A 16,128-nucleotide genomic window follows, 5' to 3' on the forward strand; every position below is an offset into this window, starting at 1 on the left:
GGCACCAGGGTTTTTTGGCCACTGTGTGATACAATGTTGGACAGGATATGCCATTGGCCCGATCCAACATGGCTTTTCTTGTGATCTTATCAACATGATAAGAACACAAGACCCCTTATACTTATTGAACCCTTATACTTTATATTTAGCATATCTAGATTCAATCTGTGTTCTTGTCCACCAAGTCAACTCAGTGTTTTGTTTTTTCAATATTTCACTGGCTTTCAAAGTATCATCCTTCTCTAGAAGTTCCTGATATCCAATTAGATCCTTCCTTTGAAATAAGTTTGGGTGTGTAAAGGCTTCCACTGGAGAGACCCAGTTTGGGATCTTACTATATATGTAAGCTCTCGTCTTCTCCCAAACTAATATTAAAGCCCTTCTCAGGTAGTGGTTTTTAAATTTCTATAGAATTCTGGTAGTCTATACCAAAGAAATGCATGCCAACTCTGTTTAAGGTCATGGCCTTCTAACTTCAAACGTCTCGAATTGTCCAATTTCATCCATTCTCTGATCCAGACCAACACACAAGCATTATGTTTTCCAATCTGGTAAGAAAAAGACTGCTCTTTCTCTTACATTTTGCAGAGCCTTAAATTTAATCCAAGGTTTTTTCCCTTGCCAGATGAATTTAGACACTATTTTATTCAGCTCCTGGAAAAAAGTATTTTTCAAAATGCCATACCAAACCTTTAATGAGTTGCTAATGAGCGTACACAGAATATAAAAAAATTAAACACTGGAGATAAAATAAAGAAACCGAGATTACAAATGCATTTGTACATGGTCAGATTTAAATTTAAGGATGTCAGCCAAAAATTTTGTTTCTCAAAATGATTGTAATAGTCTGAAAAAAGGAAGAGAATTTTTGGTAATGCATTCATCTTGACTACCGCTATTCTTCCCATTAATGATATCTGTAAATCCTTCCATTTCTCTAAAATTTTCTGTACTTCACTCATCATCTTAACATAGTTATCCTCCCGCAGTGAGGTGAGTCTGTTAGTAAGATAAATACCAAGATATTTAACTTTTTTCTCCACTTGAAACATTGACTTTTCCACTAAGTCCTTAATTTACATCTCAGGTTCTTTGTTATCATCTTTGTTTTTTGGTAGTTTATCTTCAAACCTGCTACGTTGCTATAAGTCAGGGGTGGCCAACGGTAGCTCTCCAGATGTTTTCTGCCTACAACTCCCATCAGCCCCAGCCAGCATGGCCAATGGCTGGGGCTGATGGGAGTTGTAGGCAAAAAACATCTGGAGAGCTACTGTCGGCCACCCCTGCTATAAGTCATAAGATTAGTTTTTAAATGCTCTATAGAATCAGCAGGTTCTTCTAATATGAATACCAAATCATCTGCAAATGCTTGCAATTTATACTCTTCTCCCTTTATTTTGGCTCCTCTGATATTTTCATCCCCTCTAATCCTTTCATTAAAAATTTCCAAAGTAAGGATAAATAGCAACGGTGAGAGTGGACACCCTTGTCTTGTTCCTTTCTAGATGGGGATTGTCTCTGTAAGATCACCATTTATCGCAATTCTAGCTTTCTGATTTGTATATAAGACTTGTATCATCTTAACAAACTTCTCACCACTTTGCGTCATTCTCAATGTTTCTATAATAAACTGCCAACTGATGTTATCAAACGCTTTCTCAGCATCCAAGAACTCAAGCACCAATTGCTTTTCGGGATATGCCTCATAATATTCCAATATATTTAATATTACTCATGTTATTTTTCATTTGTCTCCTAGGTAAAAAAAACTTCTTCCAAGACAGCTTTATAAGGACAATACAGAGATTCTTCAAATATTTGATAATATTCAATTGGCAGGCCATCAGAACCTTCCCTTTATTTTGGCTTTTAATTGCATCTGTTATTTCTGTCACTGTTATACTTCCATTCAAAATTCTTTTCTGATCTTCATTTTAAAAAAATGTGATTGTACAAATCAAAATATTGCTTTTGCTTCTCTATAGAAATATCTGATTTTTGTATAAATTTTTATAAAAAGTCTCCACAATATTTTTCAAATTCTGTAAACTATGCTTCTCATATCTCTCCTCATCTCTCAAATTATCTTCTTCTGCTTTTCTTTTCTTAATCTGTAAGCCAGCCATCTACTTGTTTTGTTAGCATTTTCAAAGAAGTTCTGTCTCGCAAACTTTATTTTTTTTTTTTGGCTACTTCTTCCATATGAATAATAATGTTGTAAATGCTGTATTTTTAACTTCAGTTGTCCTGCAGCGGGGTTCTTTTTCAAATTATTTTCATTTTCCTTTAGGGCAGCTGTCAATTCCTAGATCTCTTATTTGACTTTTTTCTGTTTAGCAACAAATCCAGTCACCAGCCCCTTGAAAAAAGCTTTACTTGCATCCCAAACTGTCCGTATAGCAGTATCAGGCTGTATATTTTGATTTTAAAAGTTCTCAAACTCTTTCTTAGTTTCTTCTACAAATTTCTTATCTTTCAGGTGCCATGTATTTAATGTCCATTGCATTCTCCTAAAGGGTTCAGATAGTTTTACTAATAAAGGGCTATGATCCGCAAATGTTCTTGGAAGTATTTTGCTTCTTCTAAGACCTTCATTAGATGAGCTGAAACCGAACGCATGTCAGTTCTGAACCAGGATTTGTTTCTATGTGAGTAAAAGGTCCAGGGATTTGTCAAGGGATTTCTTGTTCTCCATGCATCCACTATGTTGAATTCTTCTGCAAGTTGAAGAAAGGATCTTGGAAGTAGAGTACTCTGCTTCTTCAGTTGTTTGGCTGATTTTTTATCTTGTTTTTTGTCATAGATTGCGTTGAAGTCTCCAATCAGACAATACTCTGAATATTCAAACTTAGTTAGTAACTGCTGCCATTTTCTAAAAAAAGATTTCCAGTCCATCATTTTGGGGCATCAGCAATATTTTTTCCCTTCCTTCTGTATTTCTACTAGCAAAAGTCTGCCACCTTCTGACTTATAAATTGCCTTTGAGTTATATTTTTCTTTAACTTAGGTTACAAGCCCTTTTTTCCCCACATCTGAAGCTATAAAGGATTTCCCAAGTGTTTTAAAGTCCAATAAATGTTGGTCTTTTTCTCTGATATGGGTTTCTTGTAGACAAATTATATCTAATTTCAATTTTTTAAGTTGTAAAAATGTCTTTCTTCTCTTTTGGGGGGAGTTCAGTCCATTAATGTTAATAGGGATGATCTTGGTTGGAGTTTCATTCATGATGCTTACTACCTTTGCTATTTTTCTTCTCTTGGACTCTTGTCTTCATTCTTGTTTTAGCTTTAGCCCCTCCATCTGGCTCTGACTCCGATTCCCTCGAAGAGCTGTGGGCACTTCCTTCAGTCTCTTCCCCTTCATCCTCCTCTTTGCTATCCCCTTGCTCTTCCTCGACTTCTTCTTCTGACTGCTGATCAGTTCTCTTTAGATGATTTCCTTTCTCCTTCAAAAAGTCTTGTGCTTTAAAAACAGTTAATTCTGAATCTTTGCCCTTCATAGGTAGATAACAACCCTTCTTGCGCTGACTATTTAAATGCAACTGCATTACTATTCAAGAGTGATGCCAAAGTTTTATATTCTTTTCTCTTCTGCCTCACCCTCCAGGGAATTTCCTTCAAAATTCATATCTCTTTTCCTTTTATCTTCAATATCTTGTCTCTTGTACTTCTCAAAATGGCATCTCTAATAGTTTGTCTACTAAATATGATATGGACCTCTCTGAGCAAATTAAACTTTTTCACATAGCTTGAATGGATTCTATATATTGTGTCAAATTCTCTTCTTATTTCTACTGCTGTGGTCTCTAATTCCGGGGCTAAAGCTTCATTCAGTAGGTTGCTCAGATCTTCCCCTTTTTCCTCTGGTATATTCTGAAATCTAAGCATGTAGATCTAAGCTGCTTTATCCATCTCTAATTGTATTAGAGTCTGTTCCATTCCTCCTCCTTTCTGCTCCACTTGTTCCATTTTAGTGCCCATAGTTTTAATAGATTTGGCTAATTTGACAGTTTTTTGACTATTATGAGAAAGCTGCTTCTGCATATTCTTTATTTTTTTTCTTCATTTCCTTACTTAAATCCTTTGCTTCGGTAGAACTTCTCCATGATGGAATATTCACAGTTTCACATGCCAAAAATGGCTGCTGTTGCAGTCTGTTCCTGTGGGGAAAGTCCTGGAGTGCTCAATTTCCCTGGCCTCCACCCAGGAAAGAACACACCCCGATGCTCCCTGGTTTCGAGATTCCTCTCCAGGGGTCCTCTAGGGGGTCAGGATTACTTCTGACCCCCCCCCCCCTCCAGAACCGCACAGCCCAACACAGTCCCGGGAGCTAGTCCGGGATGTGTCTGGCAGCACAGTGCTGAAACCTCACCAACTGGACCAGTTTCTTACAAGAGTATCCACACACGATGGCTGGGGGTTGCATCACCATCTGGACCATCTCTGGACCAGGTGGCCAGAAAGGACAGTGTCCTCCAGAGACAACCCTGAGGCAAGCACATTGGGACTCACAGCACAATCCAGCTCAGATGGGAACATCATGGAACTGCTTTCGGACCTGTCTACAACCTCCGCAACCAGAGGCAAGTATTGCTACAGGGAATTCCCTGGGACTGGGTGCAGAATCTGTCATGGTGATAGCAGCACCACCAGACTCTTGTCAGCCTTTGGATGATACTGGACTAAGATGCTCCCAGCAGGTGTGGGCTCCACTCCACTACCTGCAGGACTATGTTTGTAACCAGGTGCAACCCTGTCTTAGAGGGGAGGTGTGTAGTATATCGGGAGGTTCAAGCAAAGACCCTTTGAGAGGCTCCTGGCAGCTGCACTCAGATTGCCCACTCTTGCAGAGCCAGCCAATCAGGAGATAAACATTTGAATGAAGCCCATTGCTGAGGCAGCCAATTAGGTAATATCCATTTGAATGAAACCTATGCAAATGAAGGATCCGAGTGCCTGTTTTTCTATTGGGCTGTTTATTGCTGAAAGTGGAGTTTGTGTGTATAAAGTTGCAACTTGCCAAGTGTGTTTTCAGAGTGTGTTCTCACAGTAAAGAGCTATGCTGAAATCACTCTAGCATCTGAACCCAATACTTTTCATTATACAACCAATTCTATCACTGGGATAGGGAAAAAGACAAATCCCTCCCTCACCCCACTGACCCGCTGTCAGAATCCATGTCGTGTATGTTATGTCCTCTGCCATTATTTCTTTCTCATCTCTTCATCCTTCCGGTCCCTTTGTTCTACAGTATATTTTATGTACTGTCTTTCGGGAAGCTGGGAAGCAGCCAGTAAGCATCCCCTTGTAAATTGCCATAGGAGGCCTGAGAAACGTTTACTGCTCCTCTGCATACCATCTAGGAGAAATGTGAAATGTGGTATCTGAGATAAGGACCTGTGGTCTTTCTGAAGCATCTCTGGATTTGCTTACAACTAGAGAATAATGGCTGCATTGGAATGTTTATGTACAGAGAGAGGGAAGGCTGGGGTTTGGACTTATTTAGAACTGTTTGTAGTCATTACTTTCATTCCTAGCATTGAGTTCTGAACCTGTGGCAGTTCAGTGAAGCTTCACCTATCTTCACGTAGTGGAAGTCTATCTGAATGCACTTGGCAGAACCCCCTTCTTCTTTGGTTATCACAAAAAAAAAAAACCCAGCAACTGTCAGGCCTTCTCTCTGACCAGCTGCTTTTCCTTCATCTTTTTAGTACCCACTTCTTGAATTTAAAAATCTGGTGTATGAGGAGCCCTGTCCAGTTTCCTTCATGGCATTTGGATGCATTTCTCAGGACACCTGAAGATCAGGTTTTGGAGGGAAGCAGGTATTTATGGGCTGGCCCAGAAAAAGAATTTGGGGTGGGCCTCTGGCTCAGTACTACAGCATCTGCTTCACATGCAGAACATCCCAAATTCAATTCTCAGCAAGGACCTTATGGTAGGTGATATAAAAGATTTCTGCCTTGGACTTTGGAGAGCCGCTGCCAGTCTGAGTAGACAACACAGTCCTTGATGAACTGAGTCCAGTATAAGGCAGCTTTATGTATTCATGTAAGCCAAATTAAATTAGCCAGTGCCAGCCAAAGAATTTAAATGCCCCCCAACTTAAAAATGCCTGGTTACGGACATGTCTGACAGCAGTGTGGATTGTATGACTCATGGTGAATTTAGGCAGGTTGTAAGAGTGAGGCAGGAAGGCATAGACCAGTGCTTGGCTCTTGTGGCCCTATCTTATATGCTCAGGGTAATGCTGGCCACTTTGCAGTCAGAAAGGAACTTTCCTCTAAGGAAAATTGGCCCAGGGATCCTGGAGGGTTGGGATTTTTTGCATTTCTCTGGGCAAAGAGCAGGAGTACTGGTGCAGTGTGTTGGAGGAGGTATCTGTTAGTTTCCTAAATTGTGCTAGATAACCCTTGAAATTCCTTCCAGCTCTATGCTTCTATGAATCGTATCTCCAGGTGGGAACTAGAAGTCCAGCTGCACTGAATCTACACCTATTCTGTTTGTAATTTTATCGCAGACTTGACCTTCTTTCTAACTATACTCTGTCATGCTGCCATCCTACCTCCCTCACCTCTGGCTGCCAGACATTTTTTCAGAAGGCAGGCAATTGTCAGCAGGAAGAAGAGACAATCATAACTAAGAATGGTGGGGAGGTCAATAGTGTGTGGCTTCAGCTTCCATTGCTGCTGCTGGTAGATTTGATAGGTAGGTCTGAATGCAGTAAAACTATTGAGAGGCATGACCTCACTTCCACATTTCCCCCTGAAGTGATATCACACCACCATTGATAGCTTTTCTGTTTTCTTCTGCTGCTGCCTGCAGGAGTTCTGGCAGACAACATTCCATGGGGCAGGAGATCTCCCACCCCAAGCAGGCTTATGGCAACCTTGGCTCTGACTTATTTCCTGGGGGATTAGTTGGGGGAAGAGGGGAATAGTGATTCACAGTTCACTAGCCTGACCTGGTTTCAGCTTCTCCTCTTCTAACCTGCCATGCAATGTCCTTTTTTCTAGAATGATTATGGTGGCCACAGAAGTCTTGTCAACAAGTGGACTACGTTCCTCAAAGCCCGCCTCTTGTGTTCTGTCCCAGGGCCCAATGGCATCGATACACATTTTGATGAGCTCCGTAAGTGACCAAAATCAGCGGGGAGTACAAAATAACCTTCCATCGAGCTGCATGCTCATTATGGGACTGACTAGGTTTCTTTTTTTCCTTGGCAGAGGATGTGTTTCTAATGAACTCAAAAGACCCTAAAAATCCAGTGATCTATGGAGTATTTACAACCTCAAGGTACAGAATATATCTTTTTTTACTTGTAGAGGTGCTTGTGGGGACTTGCTATGTGAAGTCATTTAAAACGAAATACATTTTCTTGACCTTTTAACCCCTAGAAACAAGTAGATGCCATAGCTTAAGGAACTGGGCGTTCCTTATGAGCAAGGTACATAATCACTGAAAGCTCTGGCCACACAGCTGGGAAAAATATGTGTGATTTTCTGCAAATTGGTTGCAATGTATTAGGATCTGAGGAATGTTTATTGCCTCTGGCATCCTGAAAACTTCCTGTTTTCATCCAGAAGTTTCAGCTGGCAGTAAAGTTGTTCCCCTTTGCTTTTCTTGAGCTAGTTCAATGTTGTGATCGTATGAGATAATTTACAAACTGCACAAGCCGCTCCAGGGCCCTTCAGAAGTCTATTGCTTGCATGGCTTACAAACACAGCATGGAGTTGATCCTCTCTGATTATTTATTTATGGGAATCCCCCCCCCCCCCCAAAAAAAAAACCCCTGTAAGTGGGCTCAGGGCAGCTTACACCATGAATCCAACAATAAGACCATACATTAGATTAATTAAAACAATTCATTAGAACATTTTAAGTAACAATTACAATTAATTAACTGATATAAATACCTGTTGGCCACTCAGTGAATAATTTCTTATTTCAGTGCAAGTTGAGTTCATGTCAGGGAGAGCCTCTAATTAGAATAGGGGAGTCACTCCTGGCACCCATAATGTAAATAGTGCCAGGTTGCTTGAATTGGGGAGGCCAAAGTCCTTTGATATATGCCACCTCAACCGAAGGCCTGGTGGAACAGCTCCATTTTACAGGCCCTGTAGAACTGTAAAAAGTCCCACAGGGCCCTGATATCAATCAGGAACAAGTCCCACCAGGCCAGATGACATTTTTCAGGCCACAGACTGAAGAACTCGAGGTTCTCATACAGTGAGAGACTTGCCCCTGGCTGGTCCCCTGGCCCATACCCTTAAACCTGACTCAGTACTCAACTGACAACCAAGGCAGCTGGCACAACACTGGCTGAACATGTGTCCACACAGGCGTTCCAGTCAGCAGCTGCACCATTACATTTTATACCACCTGGAGTTTAAGGGTAGGCCTGCATAGACCGAGTTGCAGTAATCAAGCATCGAAGTGATCATTGCATGAATCACTGTTGCCAGGTCGTCGTCGTCGTCGTCGTCGTCGTCGTCATCATCATCATCATCATCATCATCATCATCATCATCATCATCACATTTTATTTGTAGCCCGCCCTCCCCGCCGAAGCAGGCTCAGGGCGGCTAACAACAAGAATTCAATACATACATTGTACAATACAACGTTTTAACTACAATTAATTAAAATCTGTTACAATTCTGAAAACAGTAAAATTAATATTTTTGTGCTATTACCTAGATGGCAAACTTTACTTAGCAGTTCTAATCAGTGAAGGCCATTCGAAACAAGATGGTCTTGCAGGCCCTGCGGAACTGTTCAAAGTCCCGCGGGGCCCACATTTCTTCTGGAAGTTGTTTCCATAGTTGTGGAGCCATAACAGAGAAAGCCCGAGTGAGGGTACTCTGGAGTTTTGCCTCTTTTGGCCCGAGGATAGTCAGCAGGTTCTTCCCAGCAGTGCTCTCTGGGGTTCGTGCGGGGAGAGACGGTCCCTAAGGTAGGCAGGTCCTCGGCCATATAAGTCACGGAAGGAAAGGTAAGGAACCAGTTGTCTGACCAGTGGAAGATGGTAAAAGGCTGATCTAGTAATGTCAGTGACCTGGGCCTTCATAGATAGGGAAGCATTCATAGAAAGGGAAGCAAGCGCCTCACCACTGGGGCTGGCATCAATGGTGTCCCACCAAGGGCTGGGAATTGAATTCCCAAACCTATTTCCCCATGACACAGGAATAGGACTTCCATCTTAGCTGGATTAAGTTTCAGCCTGCTCTGTTGTAACCAGTCAGCCACAGCATCTGCCGCCCTAGCCAAGATATCTGTGGAGACTGGATGTCCATCAACAGGTATGCCAACAGGATGCTCGTAACCACCCAATCCAAACCCCCAGATTAACTGAGCAGAGGGGCTCTTAGAGATGTTAAATAACATTAGGGAGAGGATTCCCTGTTGCAGGTCACCACATGTCATAGGGTAACAGTAGCTGAAACTACTAAACTGCCAAATAAATTTGCCAGCGGAATAGCACTAAATGTATTAATGTTTTTAGAATGTTTTTAGAATTTTGATGGATTTTAATTAATTATAGTTAAATGCTATTTACTGAATAATGTATACACTGAGTTTTGCTGTTAGCCGCCCTGAGCCGCTTGGTCGGGGAGGGCGGGATACAAATAAAATGTGACTGACTGACTGATGGTGAAACTCTCTCCCCAAATGCCACCCCTTGTCCTTGTCCATGGAGAAAGGAGGACGGCCACTGCAATGCAGTTCCCCATATCCCCACATCGGTGAGGCGATGGGTCAAAAGAGCTGCCATATTCTCCATACTGGATTGGTCTGGGAGGGAAAAGCTGTTGTGCCAGGAAAAGGGAAAATGCTATATAATGCTCCCAAGTGAAATTATTTAAATTAACTTCATCTTCAAGGACCTTTCCTTTTGGGATTTGTTATTTATCTTTATTAGAGCTTTTGGGGGTTTTGTTTTACAGCATGTAAACTGTTTTGACATGTAAAGAATGTCAAAAAGGTATTTCTAATTATCTGCGGTGCCACAATAGCTAACGTGGAGACACTCATTTTTCATCCCTCATAGCCACTGTTTCTCTTTCTAGCAACATCTTCAAAGGATCAGCAGTGTGCATGTTCAGCATGACTGATGTGAGGCGAGTATTCCTGGGTCCGTACGCTCATCGAGATGGACCTAACTATCAGTGGGTTCCCTACCAAGGAAGAGTGCCTTATCCAAGGCCAGGAACAGTAAGTGTGTTGCCTCACTGGAAGTCAGATGATGCCAAAGAAGAACTGACTGGCCTTTCGTTGGGTGGACTGCTAGTCTATCAATAGCAGATTCCTCATTGACTCCAACAGTACTAAAAGTCGATAGTGTATCAGCCTGTTTACTGGAGTAGCAGTACTCGGGGAGGGACGGTGGCTCAGTGGTAGAGCATCTGCTTGGGAAGCAGAAGGTCCCAGGTTCAATCCCTGGCATCTCCAAAAAAGGGTCCAGGCAAATAGGTGTGGAAAACCTCAGCTCTTGAGACCCTGGAGAGCCACTGCCAGTCTGAGAAGACAATACTGACTTTGATGGACCAAGGGTCTGATTCAGTATAAGGCAGCTTCATATGTTCATATGTTTGGGGAGGGACGGTGGCTCAGTGGCAGAGCATCTGCTTGGGAAGCAGAAGGTCCCAGGTTCAATCCCTGGCATCTCCAAAAAAGGGTCCAGGCAAATAGGTGTGAAAAACCTCAGCTTGAGACCCTGGAGAGCCGCTGCCAGTCTGAGAAGACAATACTGACTTTGATGGACCAAGGGTCTGATTCAGTATAAGGCAGCTTCATATGTTCATATGTTCAGTATTGGTTAAAATGGTAGCACTGAAATGCAAGATGTTTGAGCCAGCCTGCGCATTTAGAGGATGGAAGTCTTGAGTAACTACTTCAGAATACAGGTGGGAAGATCATGTTTGAATGTACCCCACATAATAAAATTTCTTGCTTGAAAAAACTATCAGATCAGAGAAGAAGAGTGGGACAGAAGATCAGGGAGGGCTATGCCTCAGTGGTAGAGCATCTGCTTTGTACACAGAAGGTCCCAGGTTCAGTACTCAGCATCTCCAGCTAAAAGGTTTGGGTGATAAGTAATGTGAAAGACCTCTATCTGAAACCCTGGAGAGCTGCTTCCACTCTGACTAGACAATACTGACATCGATCAGGGTCTGATTCAGCATAAAAGCAGCTCCTTTCTGTGCTTGTGTTCCACGAGCAACAACTTCCAGCATTTCATGGAGAATGCACCGTCTGCATTCTGAGGCAGTACAGTCCTCAGAAGGCTCATGTACTTTTTTACTGAATGTGAAGATTTCATGTTCCTGCAGCAAACAGGACAGCATGGCCAACTTCTGTAGTAGGGCCCCCTTCGTCTCCTGCAAGCAATTGCCTATGATGGACAGGCCATTATTGCTTTGTCTTTAAAGTCCCCTCAGTGTACATATCTGTAATCCTGAGATCCCAGGAGAAGCATGCCTGTCCATTGTAACAGAGAAGTAAAAACGATAACCGAGAACAACGGTTCAGCATTTCCCCTTTTATGCACTAGAAACCATATTTGTCTTTTTTTTTTTTTCATTTTTGCCAACTAAAGTTTCTATTTCTTACTGAACGCACGTGGGCACTCTCATATAGCACGAGCATATAGGTGTTGAAAATCAGATGGTTTGGGTTTTTAAATTTTCCAGCAAATAAGGGGCAAGATTGGAAAGGGCTTCTAACAAAAACAAAAGAGTTTTCTGCTACACATTAGGAAGAACTTCTTGACTGTTAGGGTGGTTCCAGACAGGTAGTATAAGCCACCCCATGGACGGCTGGCAAATGGATCAGAAAAGCGCATCCAAATGCACACATCTGGCTCCCATCCTGTTCCCGCCCTCACCCCATTCCTAAGTGCATTCCAGCCACCTCAAAAAGGTACCACTTCCTAAGTGGTACCAAATAGCTGAGGCATCTCTGAGGGACCTCCCCGGCTGTCTGGTAGCTGGGAAGCATACCAGGGAACAGCAGACAGGTGCATGAGTGCTGTGGACACTCCTCCGAGGTGCCCACAGCCCATCCCTGTTGCAGTGGCAGACCACGAACCATCTGGATGCCCCTGTTTCCGCCAGCTCAATTCTGAGTCAGCACACTGCTGCCCCAAACCTTTGTTGCAGTTTGAAATCAGGTTAGGTTCAGTTGATCTTGGCCTTATTTGGGGAGGGGGCGTTGTTGCTGGGTTGGTTGATGGTCAGAAAGAACCAGTTAGAGTCAAGATGTATAACTAAAAATGGAGCAAGGGAAGAATACAGCAGCATACAGCTACAAACCTGAACACCTAAATGTGAGAGAATGACATTTAGAAGTGTGCCAGTGGCATCTCAAGATGAGCAAAGAATGGTATAAGCAACACCAGACCTCTGTAAGGTTCAATGAAAAGGGTGTTCCTCATATTTCATGCTGGGGGGGGGCGTGATTTGTTGCCAGGAAGCACCATTAGAATCTAGATGCCAAAATGACAGAGTGGTAACTGCAGCTGGAAGTGGATAAACATATTAAACAAGAGCAAAAAAAGCTGCAATTTTGGATTCAGAACAGGTACTGATGGGGTTAATAACATGCCTGAGAACTGATTGCAGTGGCATCTTTAAAACCAACATAATCTGTTTTCGGTGAAAAGCTGAGAACTAAACAACTTAGTTATTAATTATTATGTCTACTGAAATAGGAAGCCAATATCTCTGTTATGTCCTAGGGGGTTCCATTGTGTTGACTGTTTTTATGATGCCTGATCTCTCAGCTTTGTTGTGATAGAAAAGTAAGGCTTCTCTCTTTGGCAATGTGCCATGTCAGAACCAAGATGCAGGATAAGTATCTGTATCACATCAGGCTGTACAAGCTATTTTATAATCCCAAATGCTTCCATGAACCATGGGGAAAAACTGCAGCTTAATTCAGTGAGATACATTATTGTGTGGAGAAACTGACAGTGTGAACCTGCCATTTCAATAACATTTGTCTGTGTTAAAAATGTAATACCGTAAGGATCACTTCAGAGTGGAAAACCATAACTCCCACCCCAATTATTTATTGGTCTGTATCAAAGAGCTACTTCAGGTGTGTCAAGGAAATTGGGCAAACCTAGCATAACGTTTGGTATTTTTCCTTCAAACACCACATGTGCAATTCATATGAAAAACTTCTTGAGAAGCTGTTCTCAGGTTTCAAAGAAATTTGCCATGTGACCTGGGAGTCTGCTGTTCAGGAAACACTAGTCCAAAGTGCCGTTTAGCAGACAGCTCCTTAGATCCAGAAGGCTGTTACACTTTCTTTGGTGTATAAAGTATGTCACAATTCCTGTTCCAGTTATCTTCATAAATAAATAACAACCTCCTTTAGCTGAGAGGCAATGTCTTGGCTAGGAAGTAAAGTTCACCCAACCGCTCTCACCATTTGTAACACGTAAATTCTGATGTAATTATTTAGACAGTAATTAGGCATGATTTATAGACATGCTAAATTAAAGTTGAGAGATGTAGTATGATTTGTGTTTGAAGTTATGGCATGAGAGGCATTTGAAGGTAATAGAGTAGCAAACTTTTGAGACATTCAGTTTTTGCTGCAAGTTTCCAAAGACATCAAAGATTTCAGGTTTTCACGGCTGGTAACATCATTAGGGTTTGTAGAATCTTTCGGGCTCAAGTGCCGTGTTCTGCTGGAGAAAGTTTTCCTTCCAGACGTTTCGTTCTCAGCTGCGGAGAACATCCTCAGTGGATGTTCTCCGCAGCTGAGAACGAAACATCTGGAAGGAAAACTTTCTCCAGTAGAACACGGCACTTGAGCCCGAAAGATTCTACAAACCCTAATTTCCAAAGACACATTGCATAGAGAGGAATGCAGTGCAGGTGAAAGACATCTGTACTTCCTTACTCAGCAGATGAAGAAGATATGGAGTTGACTGCCAAAAGGTGTTGTGATGACCAAATGCATAGATGGATTTAAAAGGCGATGAGACAGATCCATGGAAGATAGGTTTGTCAGGGGCTACTATCCATAGTGACTAAAGGGAACCTCCATATTCAAAGGCAGTAAACCTCTGAACACCAGTGCTGTGGGGCAACATCAGGGGAAGCCTTGGCCTCTATGCTTTGTTGTTGGCCCTCCACAGTAACTAGTTGGCCACTATATGAGACAGGAAGCTGGACTAGATGGACCACTGCTTTGATTCAGCAGGGCCCTTTTTATGTACTCATGGGCCCTCTGAATGTGGATGCTGTTCATTGGCACTGCTTTACTTCAAAAGTGCACATTCTCCACATTTGAGTTATGGCAAGAAGGGAGGGACGGTGGCTCAGTGCTAGAGCATCTGCTTGGGAAGCAGAAGGTCCCAGTTTCAATCCCCGGCATCTCCAACTAAAAAGGGTCCAGGCAAAGAGGTGTGGAAAACCTCAGCTTGAGACCCTGGAGAGCCATGAATGGGGCTGTGGCTCAGTGGCAGAGCATCTGCTTGGTGAGCAGAAAGTTCCAGGTTCAATCCCCGGCATCTCCAACTCAAAAGGGTCCACGCAAATAGGCATGAAAAACCTCAGCTTGAGACCCTGGAGAGCCACTGCCAGTCTGAGTAGACAATACTGACTTTGATGGACCGAGGGTCTGATTCAGTAGAAGGCAGCTTCATACGTTCATATGTTCAAGAAACCCATCTGAAGCCCACACCATTTCACACTCTTGTGAAAAGAAGTTCAAAACTTACCAAAAAAGGTGGGTCTTCTGACTTGGGGACAGAGTGTACTCTGCTTTGTCCATATTCTTCCATATTGTCCATACTCTTCCATATTCTTCTATTTGAACTCAGCACTATTTCTGGAGTACTTTTCAGACATTGGATTGTGGACAGATATGGATTAGATGCTAGATTTATGGTTTTCCTTTCAATCACAAGCAAGAAATCAATACAAACGTAATAAAAATGAATTTATTAAAATGATTCAGCACTTATTTCTTTTAAGAAATCACAAAGGGGTTTTAAGTGATTACAGTCATTAATCGTCAGGACTGTGATTGACATTCAACCATATCTTGTTTGACATGCCCATTTTTTGTTGAGCTGAGCTGCTCTGCAGAGCATATTGAAGACTTCCTTGTTATTACAAATGAGTAGCCCTGCAAGCAATTTTGTTTCTGTGCAGAGGACAGCTTAGCTGTTGCCTGGCTCAGTAGGTACTGATCACAATTATCTGATTACTGTGTCTGTGACGGACAGTAGGCATGGGCATGCTGAGAGGCAGTGCATACGAGTGACAGTTAACGGAACTGCAAGTGAATGACAACTAAACGGAACTCACTCCGATTGGTGAACTGCTTCTGCCAAAAGAGGGTGGCAGTTAGGCAGTTGGAAAAAGCAGTTACAGAGTGGAAGTAGTTGGAGAGCGACTAGAAAAGACAGTGGCGGTCTTTGTGATGGTCTGTAGTGCAGGGATGTCAAAGTCATTTGCCACGAGGGCAAAATGAGATCTTGTCGGGCTGGGCCATGTCAGGCCAGGCAATGTGTGTACCTATTTAAGATTAGGTAGCAGAGATATAAACTTTATAAAGGACACAAATAAACACAAAGATATTTTTTATTTTTTTTAAAAAAAACCCTTAAAACATGCTTAAAACATTAGCACTTGGTCTTAAAAGGTGCTTTCTTTGTATTTCTCCCATGGGCTCCTGGGAACTAGGCAAATGAAGCTCTGGCTCTCTCCTTCCTTCCCCAAGGGACCAGGAGGGGGAGGAGCCTCAGCCAATAGAAGGAAGAGAGGCCAGTGGCTCTGATGTGCAATTGAGAAAGCCTTACAAAGCAAGCTCTTATGCAGAAGGAAGCAAGAGAGAGGGAAAAGGAAGCAGAGGACAACCAGTTGCTTGCGGCCTGATAGGAGCCCTCCGGGAGCCTGATTCGGCCCCCGGGCTGCATGTTTTTGACACCCCTGCTCTAGTGTGTGACAAGAGACACAAAGCAGTCTGATTCTGAGCCCATGTGGGATGACTTTGAATAGTGGAAACTCTGATGAGAGGCTGTTCCCAGGAATTAAGAACAGTCTTTATATGTGTAAAACACAGAATCACATCTTGAGAAGGGAAAGGGACCGCCTTTCCCCATATG

At 42.6% G+C, this 16,128-nt stretch overlaps 1 protein-coding gene across 1 annotated transcript in view; it reads left to right on the forward strand.

Moving 5' to 3' along the window:
• SEMA3A (semaphorin 3A) overlaps positions 1–16,128 on the forward strand; it is a 302,131-nt gene that overhangs the window by 192,723 nt on the left and 93,280 nt on the right. Inside the window, exons 8-10 of the mRNA XM_060258129.1 lie at positions 7,016–7,130; positions 7,226–7,295; positions 10,070–10,214. Of these exons, the coding sequence (XP_060114112.1) occupies positions 7,016–7,130; positions 7,226–7,295; positions 10,070–10,214 (330 nt within the window). The remainder of the gene's footprint in view (positions 1–7,015; positions 7,131–7,225; positions 7,296–10,069; positions 10,215–16,128) is intronic.

The sequence above is a fragment of the Heteronotia binoei genome, chromosome 17 (assembly GCF_032191835.1).
Source record: "Heteronotia binoei isolate CCM8104 ecotype False Entrance Well chromosome 17, APGP_CSIRO_Hbin_v1, whole genome shotgun sequence".
NCBI classification, from domain to species: domain Eukaryota; kingdom Metazoa; phylum Chordata; class Lepidosauria; order Squamata; family Gekkonidae; genus Heteronotia; species Heteronotia binoei.